The sequence below is a fragment of the Aotus nancymaae genome, unplaced genomic scaffold, assembly GCF_030222135.1.
Source record: "Aotus nancymaae isolate 86718 unplaced genomic scaffold, 86718_ANA_hifiasm-v0.15.2.pri h1tg000039l, whole genome shotgun sequence".
NCBI classification, from domain to species: domain Eukaryota; kingdom Metazoa; phylum Chordata; class Mammalia; order Primates; family Aotidae; genus Aotus; species Aotus nancymaae.
Genome location: NW_026988453.1, coordinates 4,566,527 through 4,585,044, shown reverse-complemented (window position 1 = coordinate 4,585,044; position 18,518 = coordinate 4,566,527). Strand labels below are relative to the sequence as shown.

At 55.8% G+C, this 18,518-nt stretch overlaps 1 protein-coding gene across 2 annotated transcripts; it reads left to right on the top strand.

Annotated features, from left to right (window-relative positions):
* The first annotated feature begins 208 nt into the window (after positions 1-208).
* Positions 209-18,172, top strand: LAD1 (ladinin 1). 2 transcript variants are annotated; one of them, XM_012459513.2, is made up of 10 exons: positions 209-264; positions 10,419-10,562; positions 12,229-13,072; positions 13,603-13,707; positions 14,595-14,638; positions 16,041-16,113; positions 16,218-16,355; positions 16,688-16,774; positions 17,061-17,135; positions 17,493-18,172. In XM_012459513.2, exons 1-10 carry the CDS (start codon positions 227-229, stop codon positions 17,496-17,498), a joined length of 1,554 nt encoding a protein of 517 aa, XP_012314936.2. In that variant the 5' UTR covers positions 209-226; the 3' UTR covers positions 17,499-18,172. The 2 variants fall into 2 exon arrangements, 1 of the variants encoding a protein (XP_012314936.2); XR_001108512.3 differs by having other exon boundaries at positions 227-264; positions 16,688-17,135.
* Positions 18,173-18,518: the final 346 nt, after the last annotated feature.

The window sequence follows — 18,518 nt, the reverse complement described above, 5'->3', positions numbered from 1 at the left end:
AGCGCTTGCGGCCTCGCGGCCCGGCCGGCCTGGGCTGCGATCAATGCAGCTTTGTCTGGGACGCCCACACCCCAGAGGCCGCTCCCGGGTCGGCAAATCGGAGCTCGGCCGGGGCGCGCGGGGGTGAGATAAGCGGCCATGTGACCCCACCTGGGCGGGCGGGGGAGGGGCGCCAGGTGAGGCGGCGGCCGGCGGGGCGCGGGCGGCCACGCGGGGCTCCTGCAGCATGGCTGTCAGCAGGAAGGACTGGTCCGCGCTGTCCAGGTGAGCGCCGGAGGGAGCCGGGCGGGGCGGGGGGTCCGCGGCGCGCCTTTGGGTCTCCTCTCCCCAGGCACCGGCCTCCTCCCGGCCTGGGACCCTGGCACCGAAGCCGGACCCTGGTCTTGCTGAGACTTGCGGGAGACAGGATTGGGGCCAAACTCGGGATCCCTGAGGTTACAGGGTGGGTCTTCTCCCTTCCGGGCCTGAGGCTCCACACTGGGTGCTTCGGGAAGCCTGACGCCCCCTGGGGTCTGGGCCCCCTGTGGAAGGTGGGGGCGGGAAGGAGCGATTTGGGGGATTGTGGAGGTGTTCAGAAGTAACCTCCAAGCCTCATTCCTGAGAGAAGCCTCCCTCACTGCTCCCCTGTCTCTGGCAGAGAGGACCCCTGGGAGGTGTCCTACAGCCCTTCTTGGGAGGGGGAGCAGGGAGCGCCGCCTTGGAGGGGTCAGTGAAGAGGACTTGAGGGAAACAGACCCATTTTCCACTAAGGAGGCTCAAAATCTCAGCATGGCATTTTGGGGTGGCGTCTGGGCAGGGAAACTTAAGATAGCTGCCATCCCCATCTGTGCTGCTGCATTCTATATTTGTACACTGGTCCCTAAAGGGTCAGGGGATGAGGCATCCTATCCCTGCCTGCTGGACATCCCATCAGGGTCAGAGAGGCCTGGGGAAAGTGGGTGTTCAGAAGGCAGCACCCCTCGTGGAGATTGGTGACCTTTAGCGACCGCGCTTGGAGCGACCCCACACCTCTCCCAAGAAGGCCTCCTGTGAGCATCTTCACTCCTCCACTTGGCGCCCCCCTCCCCTATCTTGTCCCTAAGGAATAGCCCAGAGCTGGAGCCTGCTCTTTTGATCTCTTTCTAGCCAGGCAGACACTGGCCTCTTGGCCCCTCCCAGGTGGGCATTTGGGTCTTGGCCTTTCTTGAGCCAGGGCTCTCTCTGCAGGTGCAGACCAGCACCCTCCAGCTGTCTGGGTCCTGCAGGCCTTCCCCATCAAGGCATCTTTCACAGGTTTTTCCAGTGCTCTAGGATGTCCTCTACCCCACTCCTGCCCTCCTTTAAGGGCTCCAGAACTACCTCATTATCTCAGGCTTAGCCTCTCCATGGCAGCTCATCCCCGGGGGCTGGGGGGCCACCTCCCCAGACCCTCAAGGCCTCACAGTGCTCTGAAGCACAGCTGCCCATTAACCCCTTTGCGGGCAGCCCATGGGGTCTAGAGAGGGGAAAAGGTAAGCCCCACGAATGGAGGGAACTCAGTGCTCTGGAAGAGAAACCCCGGCTGCTACAGAGGAAGGTCTGTGCTGAGGGTGCTGCTGAGGAGTCAAGGTCTTGGACTTTGCATGTGGGTCAGTGTGCCTGGGGGTTGATGTGGGAGTGTCTTTGCTTCTAGATGTGGGCCTACCTGTGCCTATGAATGTATGCTTAAGTGTGTGTGTGTTGCGGGGGGTACGTGTGGACAAATGTGTTTATAGCCTATGAAGAGATGAGACATCTGTGTGGGGAGTCGCTTCTTGTGTGACTGAGTCTTGAGCTTGTCAGTCTGCATGTGTTCAGTTTAAATGTTTATTGAAGACCTCAGTACTGTGCATTGGGTTAAAAATACAAACCAGACACTCCTTCCTCAGAAGTTCCTAGTCTGGTGGGATAGATGTGATTTTGTGTCTGAAAGCATGCCTGGATATGCATAGCGGGTGTGTGTGAGGGGAGGCAGCTGGGGCACTGGAACTTTGAAAATGGGAGCAAGGTCTGGCCTAAGCTTGTCCACTGCTCAGATGGACATGGCCTCATGTGGCTGTAGCCAAGTTCCCATGAGATGTCCAGGGTAAGTGCCAGGGAGGCCCTGGGGAACCAGTCCTGCCACTGGGGCCCCTGACCGGCCCTCCCTGCCTGGTCCCAGCCCTCATAGAGCCCCGTGGGCAGACGCAGCTGCTGCCAACAGTCACCCTGATGAGACACCTGGAACAGAGGACCGCTCCCGCTCTGCTCCCTGGTTGAACAACAAGCCTCAGCGGGCAGGCAGGAAAGGGCTGTGAGTCACTGTCAACGGAGCCTCCTGGGCTGGGGAGGACCATGCCAGGGTGTGACAGTGTGGTCCCAGGTGGGGAGGTGGGTGGGTAGCTGGGGGCCAGCCTGCAGCCCATCCTTGGCATGAAGCAGAAATTCAAGTCTGCCAGTCCTGGGATGGGGCAGTGGGAGCTGGCTGGCTGGGTGCCTTGGTCAGAGGCCTTGTCCTTTTCTCCCTGGACTGGCCTGGTGACCAGTGAGGCTGGGCCAGGCCTGTCTGCAGGGGGTGAGGGGTGGATCTGAGAGTGCCTGGGACTGAACAGCCAGTGGTTAATCATTTCCCTGCCTGGGCCTTGAGCCGCCCTCCTACCTCCAATCATTGCCCTGGGTTCTCCCGACACCGCTCCCTAGAACTTTGGGGCTGGAAGAGACCTCAGTGACTCCCCAACACAGTGACCATGCAGAAGGGGAGCCTGAGGCCTGCCCTGCTCAGACGCAGAAGACTGGCCAAGGTCATGGCCATGCCCACCCCCATCTCTCCTCTGCCCTCCCTTCCCTAACCTCAGCCCCCAAGATTTGCAAATTATGCTCCTTGAGCCCCAGGGTTCCACAAAATGCTTCTGGGACAGCCTTCTCACTCTCTCCCAGCTGTAAGCAGAGCAGCTGAGCCTTGATCTGCTATATAATGGGCTTCTATCTGTGATTCAATTTGGGAAAATGAGTTCTACTGTTAAACATGACTTTTAACAAACACTTCACTTAAATCCTTGCCATCAGTTGCTGCAGAATACATGGAATTTAGACTTCAGGAAGAAAATTCCCAGTATAGACAAGCTCTCTAGCGGGTAGCAGGGCAGAATGTCCTTTAGAATTATTTAAGAGGAAAAGAGGATCCCCATCCCCAAAGGATGGAGTTAAAGTCTGGAGTGGGGAGGAGGATAGCAGCATTACGCGGCATCTCAGAGAGGGATGTGTGTCCCCAGATGAAGGCAGGAGGTGGGGAAAGTGTTGTTGAGAGGGAAGGAGTGGTGGGCAGCTGTGTGGGGCTGTGCCCTCAGCTAGTAGGAGCAGCTGAGCCTCCCCACCCGTTGGGGTCTGCTGGTTTCACCCTGAGCCTGGCTCTGGGGCTCGAAGGTCAGCGTTGCACTGGCCATGGGGTTTCCCCAAACCTCTGCCCTCCCCGGCTGTGCCTTGGGGCCCAGCCTGTCCCTGGGTAGGGATACCACACCTTCAGATGCCCTCTTGGCCTTCCGTTTCCTCCCCTGAATGTTGAGCTGTTGAGCTCACTCTGGTTAGGGCCAGCCCTCCCTGGACATCCTTTTCTGGCACTTGGTATCATGGTTAAGGGTAGGTGATTTTGAGAGGCTGATGTAGGTTTAAATCTTGGTTTCTTGTTTTTATTAGCTGTGGGATCTTGGAAAAGTATTAACTCTTTTGAGCCTCAGTTTCTCAAGTCTCACTCTGACACCCAGGCTGGAGTGCAGTGGCACGATCTCAGCTCACTGCAACCTCTCCCTCCTGGGTTCTAAGTGATTCTCATGCCTCAGTCTTCCAAGTAGCTGGGATTACAGGCGTGCACCACCACACCCAGCTAATTTTTTCTCTTTTTAGTAGAGATGGGGTTTCACTGTGTTGGCCAGGCTGGTCTTGAACTCCTGGCCTCAAGTGATCCGCCTGCCTTGGCCTCCCAAAGTGCTGGGATTACAGGTGTGAGCCACCACGCCTGGCCAGTTGTTTTAAAGATGAATGCTGGGGATATTAGAACAGTTCCTGGTGTTAGAGCAAGCACTCCATGTTAGAGGGCTCACTCCCCACCTTATTCCTTTAGTTATTGATTTATTCATATTCACCATGTTCAACAAGCGTTCAGCACCGTTTTGAGTCCTCAATTTTTTATTACTGGAGTTTCAACAGCTGCACCCACTGAGGCTCCTCCTGGGAACTGTCCTTTGCCCTTCCATCCGGTCCATTTTTATTCTCATAACTTGTGCTTACTGGAGATAACATTTCTCCCCAGGGTTGGGTGGTGCTGCTGAAGGGACTCATTTTTTGCCAGGTGTCAGGGTTGAAGGCAGCCCCATGATTCCCAAGCAGCAGGGGTGGTGGCCACATCATCTTGGGTGAGCTGTGGGGTCTTAGTATAAAGCTTGGGGACACTCAAGGATGCCTGGATTCTGAGTCCTGCAGCCCAGCCCTGGAGACCCCCAGGATTAACCTGGGGAGAGACTCATTTCCAAGGAGACCAGGCTCTGAGTGTTCACGCACCATCTAGATCCTCACAGGAGGATAAATAGGCCACTTCCCCAAGGGCTGAGAGTGGCGTGTGGGAGCTGGGTGGCTCAAGACCCAGGAATCCTGGAGGCTCCAGCTCCACCAGCTGTGGGTATGGTCAGGGGAGAGGCACTTTGGGCTTCCTGGGTCACTTTCCCCAGTATATAGATCCTTCAGCTTTCGGGGGCAGAGCTGTTTCCAGACTGTGGACAAGGGACAAGGGTCCATCCAGAGAAGCAGGGAGCTGGCGATGTGGCCTCACATGTAAGCCAGCAGAAGTTGGCATTTCTGAGTCTGAATAAGAAAACCGAGGACAGGTGGGACATTGGAGGCTGCCTCGTAAGAGAGCATCAGTTTGTGTGTAGTGAATGAAGGATGAATGAACAATGAATGTTCAATCTACAAATACCCTGATCTCACAGGAGTCCTGCAGAGGCCCAGGGGAGTCTTGTTTTAAGCTCCATGGCCAGGGTCAAAGGGGGAAAGCTGGATTTGGGCCCCTCTCCATCTCCCCTGAGGAAGTAGAGGTGTGACTGACAGGACGATTGAGGTTCTCACCAGGAAGAGCTGCCCTGCTGGCAGAATTGGGAGGGTCTGGAAGGTTCTCCTCCAAAGGCACCTCCTTTCCCATGGGGTGATTGCCTTTGCCGGGCAGACTGCCTTTGGGGGAGGCGTGGGCTTTGTGCACCTCGGCATCCAGGCAGAGGTTTGGTAATTCCTAGGGAGGAGGAGAGCCCGGCACTCCTGAAACGGACGCTGACTTGCCCTTCCACATTTGTCAGCACCTGCTGGTGCCAGGCGCCGTGCTGGGCACTGGAGATGGAAGACACCCTGCCCCGTCTCACTTTGTTGCCCAAGTTGGTCTCAAACTCCTCGCCTCCCACCGTGGCCTCCTAAAGTGCTGGGATTACAGGCCTGAGCCACCGCGTCCGGCCAGTCAGTCTCTTCAGCCCTCTCAGACCTTCTCCACTCTCCTTTGTTTTCTCATCCAAAAAAAAAAAAAAAACAGCGAAAGTTAACATCTGTACCTTTATGTATGCCTCAACTCAAACAAGCATTCTTTGAGCCCACATCCCCTCTAGCTACTGTCCCATTCTTTTTTTTTTTTTTTTTTGAGATGGAGTCTTGCTCTGTCGTCCAGGCTGGAATGCAGTGGTGTGATTTTGGCTCACTGCAACCTCCACCTCCCGGGTTCAAGCGATTGTCCTGCCTCACCCTCCCTAGTAGCTGGGATTACAAGCGCCTGCCACCATGCCCAGCTAATTTTTGTATTTTTAGTAGAGACCGGGTTTCCCCATGTTGGCCAGGCTGGTCTCGAACTCCTGACCTCATGTGATCCACCTGCCTCGGCCTCCCAGAGTGCTGGGATTACAGGTGTCAGCCGCTGCACCCAGTCACTACCGTCCCATTCTATTTGCTTCTCAAAAGAGTTGTTGCTCCTCACTAATTCCATTTACTGGTTTCCATTTACCCCCGCCAGCCCGCTCAGGCTCTGGCACACCCTGGCATCTGCTTTTCCTGTGGCACGTGGCGCCTCTGTGCTCACGATTCTGTCCTGGTCTCGCTCCCCTCGCAGCAGCATCTGAGTGGGGCCCTCACTCCCCTGTTCATGCCAACACCTTCCTCTGGTTCCCTTCCAGCTTCCCGGCTGCAGCATCTTGATCTTTGCTTTTCACTGGTTTCTTCTCCTTCGGAACAAGCCAGAAACACAGCTCTTCATCTCCCTCTCGTCCCTCCCCACTACCACCCAGCAGCCCACCACACTCCTTCCTCCCCTGGTCTTCCCCATCTTACTAATGGCAGCTCCAGGAATAGCTCAGGCCCAAAATCTAGCAGTTCTCGATTCTTCTCTTTTCCTCCCCCTCCTCCCGCCTGACATCCAACAGCAAACCCTGGTGGTTGTATCTTCAGACCATGTCCCGAATCTATCACTTTCCCTGTGTTTTCTGTCCCCACCCCAGTTCAAGCCACCATAGTGCTAGTTCTCGCCTGCGTGACTGCAGGTGCCTTCTGACGGGTCCCCTGTTTCCCCTCTCCCCTGGCCCCGTCAATTTTTTTCATACAGCAACCAGAGAGATTAAAAACAGAGCGATCCTATCACGTCGCTTCTCTGTGTACCACTCTCCAGGGCTCTCCAGCACACCTGGAACCAAACCTAAGTCCTTTCCATGGTCCCCAAGGCCCTCTGCGCTGGCCTCGCCTCCCTGTCCAACTTTTCCGTGGGCCACTCTGGCCCCGGCTTTCCATCTTCCCCTGAATAGCCAGCTCCTCACATGTGGTCTCTGCACTGGCTGGATCCTCTTCCCGGAACACCGGCTGCCAGATCTCGCTCTGCTGCCTCCTCCTCATGAACCAGGTCTCTCCGAGGGGGCTTCCCCACCCAGCCACCTTCTCTCATGTCACTCACTTTGTGCCCTTTTCTAGTGACACTTTGCTGGTGTCGTTTTGTGCATGGGCTGGTTTCCTTGCTCACTGTCTGACTCCCCCCATGCTGGATGTGTGCTCGGTGAAGGGAAAGACCCTACTGGTCTCACTCCCCGCTGTTTCCAGCCCCTGGAATCATGCCTGGCACACAGTAGGTGCTCAAAAGTAATTTTTTAGTGAATACTGGCTCCATCCAGGGGATGTGGGACCTAGAAAAACATCAGAGTGGTCATGTGGTTCATCCTTCTCGTTTTACAAGGGAGAACTGACAAAGAGATATGGAAGTGACTTAGCCGAGGGCAAAAGGACTCGAAACCAGACCACGTGACCCTGCCTTACCAAAGACTCCCTGAGGAATCGTTTAGGCCCTCCCGGAGGAGAGAGGCTCAGTGGGAACTTGGGCTGGGCAGCAGCAGAGGCTGGGGAGCAAAGAGCAGAGAGTTTGGCATCTGGCAGTGGCAAGGGGAGGACTTGCGGTCATTGCTGTAACTCTGGGAGGAAAGGCAGAGGCCTTTTCTACAACCTTTCAACCTGATTCGCAGACAGTGCAGGGGGAGCCACAGGGAGGTGCCAGGAAGGGCTTCCCCGGCTGACTTTCACAGCCTGGTACTCCCCTGTTCACACCCTCTCCTGTCTCCCGGGGTGAAGCTCAGCCTCCCACCCCCGGCAAACCCTGAACCTCGGTTGCTCGGTACCTTCCCTCTGCCTGGACTGCCAGCCGCCCCATTGAAAGCCTGTGTGTTCCCCGAGATGCAGCCCAGGTTCATCTCTTCCGCGAGCCTTTTCTGATCATCCTGACCTATAGCATTTGTTCTCTCGCTCTGCAGAGCAGCTTCTGCACTTTGGTGGGGGAGTTATTGGTGGACACACTTCTCTTTTTCACTAGATTGTCAGTATCTCCAGGGCAGAGACCCTGCCATGTTCTGTGACCTCACACGATTCCTGACATGGTGCTGGCCTGTCACAGTCACTCAATTGTCATTTGCTCTTTGGTTGGATTGGAAGGGGTAGGGTGGATGGAAGATGGGCTGGTGGGCGGTGGTGGGCGGATGGCAGGGCAGGTGGATAAAGATGGTGGAAACGGGTGGGTGGCTGAGTACATGGGTGTGTGAGCGAGCAGTAGATGGATAGACTGGTGGGGTTGACTGGCTGGCTGTAGAATGCCTGGTTGGCCCCATGAATGAAGAGTGACTGGGGCAAGAACCAAAAGTAGGGTGTGGGGTCCCCTTGCTCCCCAGACAAGTGAAAGTTGTCTGGATTTCCATCCAGATCTGTGGAGCTTCGTGGCTCAACTCTTTCCATGAAGCTTTTTCCATCTGAAAGGTGAGGGAGGCTCCAGGAATCCCTGGGAAGTGAAGGGAAGGTGATGTTAGAGTTTTTTTCCAGCTGTAAGTCTTCCCTTCCCAAAAGCTAAGAAAATCCATGGGGAATTGAGTAACTGAGGAAATATCTCCATGACTGTACTGAGGGTTATTACCTAAGAATCCCAGGGCCAAAAAGAGAAAGGCGCTTGGCAAGTGCATCTATTTCCTTCAGGCAGGACCAAGCCTGCCCTTCCACATTCCTGGTCACCCCCAGGGAAGGAGGCCCCCCATTCCCGTCCTGGGGTCCACAGTATGGTCCATCCCAGTGGTTCCTATCTGGGGTGACTTTGCCACCCAGGAGACATTTGGCAATGTCGGGAAACATTTTGGGTGTCCCAGCTGGGGAATGTACCACTGGCACCCAGCAGGTAGAGGCTGGGGATGCCGCTAGACATCCTGTGATCCAGGACAGCCCCAGACACAGAACTGTCAGCCAAAGTGTCAATGGTGCTGAGCGAGAGAAACCCGGGTCTAATCCAAAGCCCTGCAGCTTTACTGCGAATTTAATAGATGTATAATTTGAACTACATTTAAAATGTTAAGTTATTTTTGAGATGGAGTTTCGGTCTTGTTGCCCAGGATGGAGTGCAATGGCACTTAGCTCACTACAACTTCCGACTCCCAGGTTCAAGTGATTCTCCTGCCTCAGCCTCCCTAGTAGCTGGGATTACAGGCATGTGCCACCACAGTAATTGTTTTCTGTATTTTTATTAGAGACAGGGCTTCACTGTGTCCTGATCTCAGGTGATCCACCTCCTCAGCCTTTCAAAGTTCTGGGATTACAGGGGTGAGTCACCACACCCAGCCTAAAATGTTAAGTTTTTGAGTAGTCACATTAAAAAAATAAAAAGCAGCCCAGCTCAGTGGCTCATGCCTGTAATCCCAGCACTTCAGAAGGCTGAGTGAGGTGGGAGGATTGCTTGAGCCCAGGAGTCTAGGACCAGCCTGAGCAACATTGTGAGACCTCATTTCTACAAAAAATTTAAAAATTAACCAGGTGTAGTGGTGCACGCCTGTAGTCCCAGCTACTTGAGAGGCTGAGGTGAGAGGATCACTTGAGCCTGGGAGGTGGCAGCTGTAGTGAGCTGTTTTTGTGCCACTGCACTCCAGTCTGGGCAACAGAGGGAGATCCTGTTTCAAAAAAAAAAAAGGCCGGGCGCAGTGGCTTATGTCTGTAATCCCAGCATTTTGGAAGGCCAAGGCAGGTGGATGACTTGAGGTCAGAAGTTCCAGACCAGCCTGGCCAACATGGCGAAACCCCGTCGCTAATAAAAATACAAAAATTAGCCAAATGTGGTGATGCACCTCTGTAATCCCAGCTACTTGGGAGAGTGAGGCAGGAGAGTGAACCCGGGAGGCGAGGTTGCAGTGAGCCGAGATTGCGCCACTGCACTCCAGCCTGGGCGACAGAGCAAGACTCCATCTAAAAAAAAGAAAAAGAAAAGAAATAAAAAAAAACAGGAAAGAAATAAAAGTAATTTTAATACTCTAGCTCATTTACCCCAATATATCAACAATATTACCATTTCATCACATAATCAATGTACGCAATTTTTTCTTTCTTTCTTTTTTTCTTTTTGAAACAGAGTCTCACTGTGTCACCCAGGCTAGAGTGCAGTGACACAATCTCAGCTCACTGCAACCTCTGCCTCCTGGGTTCAAGTGATTCCCATGCCTTGACCTCCCCAGTAGCTGAGACTACAGGTGCGCACCACCACACCATGGTAATTTTTAATTTTTTGTATTTTTAGTAGAGATGGGGTTTTGCCATGTTGCCCAGGTTGGTCTTGAACTCCTGAGCTCAGGCAATCTGTCTGTCTTGGCTCCTGAAGTGCTAGGATTACAGGCATGAGCCTCCGTGCCTGGCCAATGTACAGAGTTCTTAATGAGACCTTTCACTGGTCTTCAAGATCCAGTGTGTATTTCACACGGCACGCCTCGGTTCACACCAGCCATGTTTCAAACGCTTCCGAGCTGCCTGTAGCCAGTGCAGGCCTGGAGGGCATTTGGTCTCTTCTCCCAGCCCCACAGGAGCCTGCCTTGGATGGGTGCTGGGTTTCCCGGCGGTGCTGACTCTCTTCTCCCCTCCCCTAGCCTTGCCCGGCAGCGGACTCTGGAGGATGAGGAGGAGCAGGAGCGCGAGCGCAGGCGGCGGCACCGCAACCTGAGCTCCACGACGGAGGATGAGGCTCCCAGGCTCAGCCCGAATGGAGACCGGCGGGCCTCTGCTTCTGAGAGGTAGGCGCTCAGGTTTCTATCCTGAGTGATGGGGATGGACTGGCTGCCTCAGACTAAGTGCAGCATGTTCAGTCTTCCCAGGGCGCTGTGGCCCAGGAAATGCGGCTGAAGGGTGTGAAGATGAACTGCAAGCTCCCCGCCGTCCCCAGACTCAGTCCTGCCGGCTTCTATCGTCTTCATGACAAGCTGGCTATTATTTATTGAGAGCTTCCATGAGCCAATGCTGTGCTGGACGTTTTATGGCCGTAGCTTACGTAATGCTCACAATATCCCTGAGAGAGAGGTATTGTTAACCCATTTCACAGGCGGAGAAGCAGGGTTGAAGCGTGCTTAGGTGACTAGCTGAGATCATGTACCTCAAGAGCGGCAGGGCCAGAGTTTCCTTCCAGATCTGTCAAGCTCCCGCCTCTTTCCTTTATCCAGGCTGCCTGCCTCTAGCCCTGACCCTCTATAATTCACTTCTTTTTTTTTTTTTGAGATGGAGTCTTGCTCTGTCACCCAGGCTGGAATGCAGTCAGCTTACTGCAACCTCCACCTCCCAGGTTCAAGCGATTCTCCTGCCTCAGCCTCCCAAGTAGCTGGGATTACTGGCACCTGCCACCACACCCAGCTAATTTTTGTATTTTTAGTAGAGATGGGGTTTCACTGCATTGGCCAGGCTGGTCTCGATCTCCTGACCTCAGGTAATCCAACCTGCCTCAGCCTCTGGAAGTGCTGAGATTTCAGGCGTGTGCCACTGTGCCGGGACTATAATTTACTTCTGAGGAGAACTCTGGGGCTAGCTTTGCCATCTAGATTTTGGGATTATGAGGCAAGAAAGAGCCAGGGGTTTACTGAATGCCACTGATGTGCCAGGACTGTGCTGGGCACTCTCATGAGTCTCATTTTGCTTCCTAACAAGTCCAGTTAGCAGATTTGAAAACTGAGGCTCAGAGAGTAAGTTACCTCGCCTGAAATCACATGGAGAGCAGGGTGGTGAGGAAGGAAAAGAATCTCCTTGTGCTGGAGGCCAGGCGCTACGGGTTTTAGACAGTCCTGTCATGTTGCTTTATCTTCTTCGGGTCCACTGAGAGGGGAGAGCAGGGCTGTGCTGACCCTCTCCTCTCCTCCCTTCCCCTAGCCTTGCCCAGCAGCAGACTCTGCAGGATGTCCAGAGCTGGGCTGCACCAGTACCTTTGGCAGTCCCCTAGTCTTGGCCGCACCCACGTAACTGACAGGAGTGCGGAATGGTGCATCGGAAGCCTTAGTTCTGCTCCCAGTTCCCCCGCCAATTAGCTGCGTGGCCTTGGCCGCATCCCTGCACATCTCGAGTCTTGATCTAAGGTCTAAGGGCAGCGACTGTGCTTATTCCTTTTGACCCCATGCCCCGCCTAGGCTCTGGCACACATTGAAGTCGCTATTGAGAGTCCGTTGACTACGTCTGAGCATGGAGCAGTTGGACTTTATAGGAATGTATAAGCGTTTAAAAGCATAGAGTGCTTTGTTCAGCTCATACCTTGGAAGTGCAATATATCGAGTGGATACAGGTGGTAGTGAGCTGGGACGGCCAGGGCCTGACTTCCTCACCCCCTCCTCGGTAGCCCTGGCAGCATCTCCTCTGGGTTAGGGAGACCCAGGATCCCTTCCACCTCTATCCTCTGATTCTGTGTCTCATCTTCTGACTCAGACTGCCGAGTGTGGAAGAAGCAGAGGTGCCTGAGCCACTGCCCCCAGCCTCCAAAGATGAGGACGAGGACATCCAGACCATCCTCAGAACGCGGCAGGAGCGGAGGCAGAGGCGGCAGGCGGTAGAGGCCGCACAGGCCCCCATCCGGGAGAGGCTGGAGGCAGAGAAGGGGAGGGACAGCTTGAGCCCTGGACAGGCCACACAGCCACCCCTAGTCCCCAGGAAGGAACCGGAGACCCCACCTCGCCGGAGACTGAGTCGTGAACAGCGGGGCCCCTGGGCCCTGGAGGAGGAGAGCTTGACGGGCAGGGAGCCAGGAGGGAGGAAGAAAGGGGTTCCAGAGAAGCCCCCAGTCTTGGAGGAATCCTCCACACCAGAAAAGACGGCACCCAAAAAGAGCCTGGTCTCTGAGAAAACCTCCATCTCCGAGAAGGGGCTGGCCTCAGAGAAGACATCCCTATCGGAGAAGACAGCGGTGTCAGAGAAAAGAAACAGCTCAGAGAAGAAGTCTGATCTAGAAAAAAACAGTGTCTCCGAGAAGTCACTGGCCCCAGGGATGGCACTGGGCTCAGGAAGAAGGCTGGTAACTGAGAAAGCATCTATCTTCGAGAAGACACTGGCCTCAGAGAAGAGCCCAACTGCAGATGCCAAGCTGACCCCAAAGAGGGCCACAGCCTCAGAGCAGCCCCTGGTGCAGGAACTGCCAGCCTCTGGCGGAAGCCCAGCCACCACCAAGGAGCAGAGAGGAAGGACTCTCCCCAGGAAGAACCTGCCCTCCTTGGCAGAGCAGGGGGCTTCGGACCCTCCAACCGTGGCCTCCCGCCTCCCACCCATCACACTCCAGGTTGGCAGTGTTCCATCCCTCCCACCCTTCCACCCTGCCACCTGGCTGGCCCGGCTGGCCAGTCTTACCCAGGTTCCTGGTTCCCTGGCTGCCTCCATCCTCCCACCTGCAGGCTGGCCTTGGCTGTCTCCTCTCTCCCTGCCTGCTTCCAGCCATGGTCAGAGCAAGGACACTAAGATGGGGCAGGCTGCTGGAGCTTAAACGGTCACCAGCTGTGGGGCAGGGAGCCCCTGGTGCTCCCCACCACATCCTCCTCCAGGGCCTGGGCTACAGGACCCCAGCAGACTCGTGGGAAGCCTCAGATCCTTCTAGAAGCTCCCCTAGAAAGCTCTGCCTGGTGCCCTGGCCCCAGGGGACCGTGTCAGCGAGCCACTCCCACAGCAGATGAAGGAGGCAGGAGAGAAGAAGGCACAGGGCTGTCTCACTCTCCCCTTCTTCCTGCAGCTCCTGGGGTGAGCCATGGGGTCTATGGCTGCCCCGGCCTGGTGGGCCCTAGACCTCTTGTGTGACACTCCCCCTGCTCCTTCCAGGTGAAAATCCCCAGCAAGGAGGAAGAGGCAGACATGTCCTCACCCACCCAGCGAACCTACAGCAGCTCCCTCAAACGCTCCAGCTCCAGGACCATCTCCTTTCGGGTGAGAGCCCTGGGCACCTTGGTCTGTGAGCCGCTGGAGGGCAAGCAGAGGAAGCCCGCATCCATTACAACATAGGAGCCTTAGGTTAGGTAGGAAGGTCCTCTGGATAGAGAGGAGCTTTTGATTTCTGTGGGTGGCCCGGAGCAGACCGGGCTGTATTCAGCAGAGGAGAGCAGGTTAGTGACCTGGGAGGTGGGTGCCAATAAGCATGAGCAGCCCCACCTAGTGGGCAAAGCCAGGGCTGCAGGAAGACTGGACAAGCAGGGCTGGCCCTGAGCTGCAGGGAGGTCCACACCTGCCTTCATCTGTTCCCGACCTCACCTAGGAGGCTTGCCCAGGAGGGGAGGGGAGGAACGCAGAGCAGCAAGGCTCTCCCTGCGCTCCCTGCTCTGTCTCAATAGTACAAACTCTGTAGATTGGGGAAATCTCAGCTTGCTTTGTCCCAGTGTTTGTTCTCAGTTCTTCTGTTCACTGGGTCGTTCACTCATTCATTGGATATCATGCTTCTAATGTGTGCCAGGCCCTGGAGGGGAGGCTGGAGGCCCGATAGTGACTGGTGCCCCCACAGAGCTCACGGGCAGTGGGAGGCAGATAGGAAACAGGTGGTTACAGGTCCCCTGAGAAGGAAGCCTGGGGAAAGGCTTCTGACCCAGATTAGTGGGTGGGAACCTGTGTCTTCAGATACAAACGCTGTTCTTTAAGGAAGGTTTATCCACATATTTCTCTGGTGGGGGTTGACCCCTGGTAGAAGGGGTGGGAGATCTGAGGAGGAGGAGGAGGTGGGGGAGGAGGAAGAGGACATGTCCTGAGAGCCAGTCTCCTCAGTTGAGGGGGCCACCGATTTCCCCAGGACTCCCAAACACCAACACCTTTCCTTCTCATTTCAGATGAACCCCAGGAAAGACAACTCAGAAACAACCCTAACTCGCAGGTGGGAGGCCTGGAGGCTCTGGTTCTTTCCTATCTGGCCGTGTTCAGGCTATTTTCTGAGTACCTGTATCTACCCTCCTTGTGCCAGGCTGTGCCGTAGGGCACATGAGGGGAAGGCGTGGTCCTTGCCTAGGGCTCCGGATCTGGGGGGGAGGGGGATGGGATTAATAGGAGGGACTCTGGCTGGATGAGATGGAACAAGGAGGGGAAGGATTAGGGAGAGCTGCTCAGAGGAGGCAGGGCTTGGGTGGGGCTACAAAGGGGGAGGAGGGTTTAGCCTTGAGGTTAGGAGAGGGAAAGGGGGCTTTCTGGGAGGGATACCACAAACAGTGTAAGGGAGGGGAAGCCCCTGCTTCAGCAGGCCTGGTCGGGGGCTGCGGGTCTGCAGGTTTAACAAGGATTCCTGGGCTCAGTGGTGTTGATACAAGTAACCTGAGGACTATGCTTTGAAAAATAGCAAAACTGAAATAGGATCTGAGAAGCAGATGTGTTTATGTGTTAGGAATGTCATCCACTCATGCTGTATTCATCTGCCCCACGAACATTCAGGCTAGGCCTGGGGACTGGGGTGGGGACAGAGGAGGAGGAGTACAAAGATGAATGACGCAGCTGCTGCCCTCAAGCGACTCATACCCACCCAGCGAACCTACAGCAGCTCTCTCAAATGTGAGACCATTACACACTGGCCAAGCGGAGAGGGACAGAGGCACAGGAATGCGAACCCAGGGCTAGGAGCTCAGGAGTAGCTGCACCTGCTCAGCCTGGGAGAGCTGGGGAAGGTGTCACAGAGCAATTGATGTTCCCTGACCTAGTAGGAAGTTTGTACATATAAAAACTGGAGGGATAGCATTTTAAATAGAGAGAACAGCATGTGAGAAGGCAGAGTGAAGAGCGTGGTGTCCAGCTGGCTGGCACACAGGCATACTGTGGGGCTGGGGGGGAAGGGGAGGGCCCAGATCACTAGAGCCTAGTGTGCTGTACCAAGGCCTGCGGGGTCTGAGCTGGAGGGACAGGATCCGAGGTAGGAGCGGCCTGGTGGAGAGGTCATGGTGGCCGGCCAGGAGAGCAGGTAGGTGGCGATTGCTGTGATGGGGAAGATGGAAAGGAACGGCCTGCTTCAGGAGTTGTTTTGCGGGGGAAATGATGAGGTATAGAGGAGAAAGGAAGGAGGGACATCCTGGGGATGTCCTGTGAAATGGGACGTTTCTCGGGAGTGGAGGGAAATCCCTGGAGTCTGTAAATTTCTCACCTTGGTCAAGTCAACACAGCCTGCTGTGTGATGGAGGGCCACGCTCTCTGCCACAGTGAGGACGTGTGATGGGGCTGCTCCTCAGGCCCTGGAGGCAGGCCTGGTCTCCCTGGGTGTCTCATTTGGCTCCCCTGTTCCATCTTTCATCCTGCAGCGCCAGCGTGAGGCTCCCAGCCAACACAGTGAAGTTGGGAGAGAAGCTGGAGAGATACCACACAGCCATACGGGTGGGTGGGGGCTTCTGCGAGGGGCGGCGGGGGCAGGAGGAGCAGTGGGCGTGGCCCTTGCCCCCCCACCGCAGGGGTCAGCTGTTGGTGTTCTTGGTCCCTAGAGATCAGAATCCGTCAAGTCTCCGGGCTCCTCTCGCACTGAATTCTTCGTGGCCCCTGTGGGTGTAGCCAGCAAGCGCCACCTCTTTGAGAAGGAACTGGCGGGTCAGAGTCGAGCAGAACCAGCCTCCAGCCGGAAGGTGAGGGGCTCAGGCCCCACAGGGTCCTTAGGCTGATTAGCCTTGAGGTCTCTAAAACCTGAGTCTTGGCCGTGGCAGTGCTAGAAAACTGTTTTCATATGTCAGTTAATGTTGGCAGAACCTTTACTTGAGTTTCCATTCACGTTCCTGAGCCTATCTCCTTAGCGGAGCACACAGCTCCCTGGGGGAAGTGGGGGGCTGCCCCGGGTATATGTGGCATGCACTGGATGCATACGGGAGTGAGGGAGAGTCCTATCCCATTCCAGGGCCTCTGAACGTGCCTCGCTGCTGCCAAGGGCCCCAAACCCTGAGATGGAAGGTTCTCTTTTTAGGAGGATTTGAGGCTCTCAGGGGTTGTGACATCAAGGCTCAACCTGTGGATCAGCAGGACCCAGGAGTCCGGAGATCAGGACCCCCAGGTGCCCTCGCCCTCCCTGACGTCTCTTACTGCGGATTCTTTGTGGTGGGATGATCAGGGACAGAGGAGGGACAGCCGAGAGAGACTGAGTCACTTCAGCAGTGGAAACAGTGGGGGATGGATGGGCGTGTGGGTCAGACTCCAGCAGAGAGAAGGGGTGGGTCTGGGTTCCTTTTCTCTTTCGGGAAGAGAAAGGATGTCCTGGGCTGGTGGCTGGGCCTGGGGGATGCTGGGACCCTCGGAGCCTGGCCTTAGTGCCTCGTCTACACCCTGATGCCCTCAATCAGGAGGCACAGAAAGAGTCGGCTGCTACCAAGAGGACTCAGTGGGGAAAGAAACCTGACTCCTCTCTGGATGCTGAGGTGAATGGTGGGGAGGGGCCTGGCCCTATGGGGGAGGGCCACAGTGCACCGTGGGAGACCCCATTGCCCCCCTGTGCACATGCTAATTGGCCTGCAGTCGCACAGTCCACCCAGAACGCCCCATCCCTACGCATGCAGGCTGGTCTGAGCCAACCGTGAGAACAAGGTCGAGCCCTCAGCTGGCTGCGCTGCCCACACGTCTGCAGAGCCCCTGCCCCTCCAGCTGGCAGATTGCAGGGCTCCGACCCATTGTGGGTGTGGGGCTTGGGCAAAGGGATGCCTTCCTGTCCAGTGGCCCCCTCCTCCTTCCGTCCTGAGCACTGCCCTGCCTTGTGCTAACAGCCCTTTGCCCCACAGGTGTGACAAGTTCTGCCAAGACAGACCTGCATGTCTTCGTCTCGAGGGGCCTCCCTCATGCCCGGCCCCTGCCTCTCACAGCAGCACCCCTGCCTCCTCTCATTGCCCCTGTTCCCTTTTTGCCTCTGGATCTGTTTGGGCGAAGCCTCTGGGGTAGGGAATATTTGCAAGACTCAGCCAGCTCCTTCCCAGCTCAGCCTCTTGGGGCTGGAACCTTCTCGCCTCACTGCAGGCGCAGCAGATGCTGGGACCCAGCCTCTGCCCAGGACACAGCACAGGTGCACATCAGCACTATGGGGCCTATGTCCTGGCCAGAGGCATCTGCTCCTTCCTGCTCCCATCCAGGGTCGGGGCAGGGCGTCCTCAAGAACTCCAGAGTCACCTGTCTCGTCGGCTCCCAGCAAGTGCCTCTGAGTGTCTGTGATGTCTCCATCACTGAGGCCTGGGCCCACCCATCTTAGTCCCTGGGACCTGTGCCCAGCCACCGAGGCCCACTCTGGTTAGATCGGGAAGGAGCTGCCGTGCATCTTCCACATGCCCCATCTCCCTGCCTTGTTCCCCCCTCCCTTCCCTGGCCTGCTGCCCTGCCCAGGAGCTAAGTGCCTTTTTGTGTGCAACCACTTACCCTTTCTCTGAAAAACCTATTCTCAGGAAGAATCTGATAAACTCATTCACTCTCAGGTGCAATTGACTGATGAGACCTGAAAAGTGATTTCCTCTCTAGAGGCCTTGCTTTCTAGCAGAGATCATCTGAAGTGTGTGAGGATTATTTTGGCTGGGGGGGAGGATCATCATTTTCCTAGTCCCCACTCTTCTCACATTAAGGTGGTGGCTGCCGCTCTGCAATCCTAGCTTGACGACTGGGGAACTGCCACATACAGGGCCAGGCCAACCCCGCTTCCCCACAAACTCCCTCCAGCCCCCGCCCCCATGCTCCTAACACCATGGCCCCTGTGAGCTTGGAGAATGATGAACTATCAGAGAATCTAGAACCAACCAAGCTAGGAACATCAGCCTGGTGCTGTG

Bases quoted from the DNA above. Each gene is read 5' to 3' on its own strand.
- LAD1 (XM_012459513.2), top strand. From the start codon at position 227: ATGGCTGTCAGCAGGAAGGACTGGTCCGCGCTGTCCAG. The intron at 16,356-16,687 runs GTGAGGGGCTCA...TTCTCTTTTTAG, and splicing joins AACCAGCCTCCAGCCGGAAG to GAGGATTTGAGGCTCTCAGG. The intron at 16,775-17,060 runs GTGCCCTCGCCC...GCCCTCAATCAG, and splicing joins CCGGAGATCAGGACCCCCAG to GAGGCACAGAAAGAGTCGGC.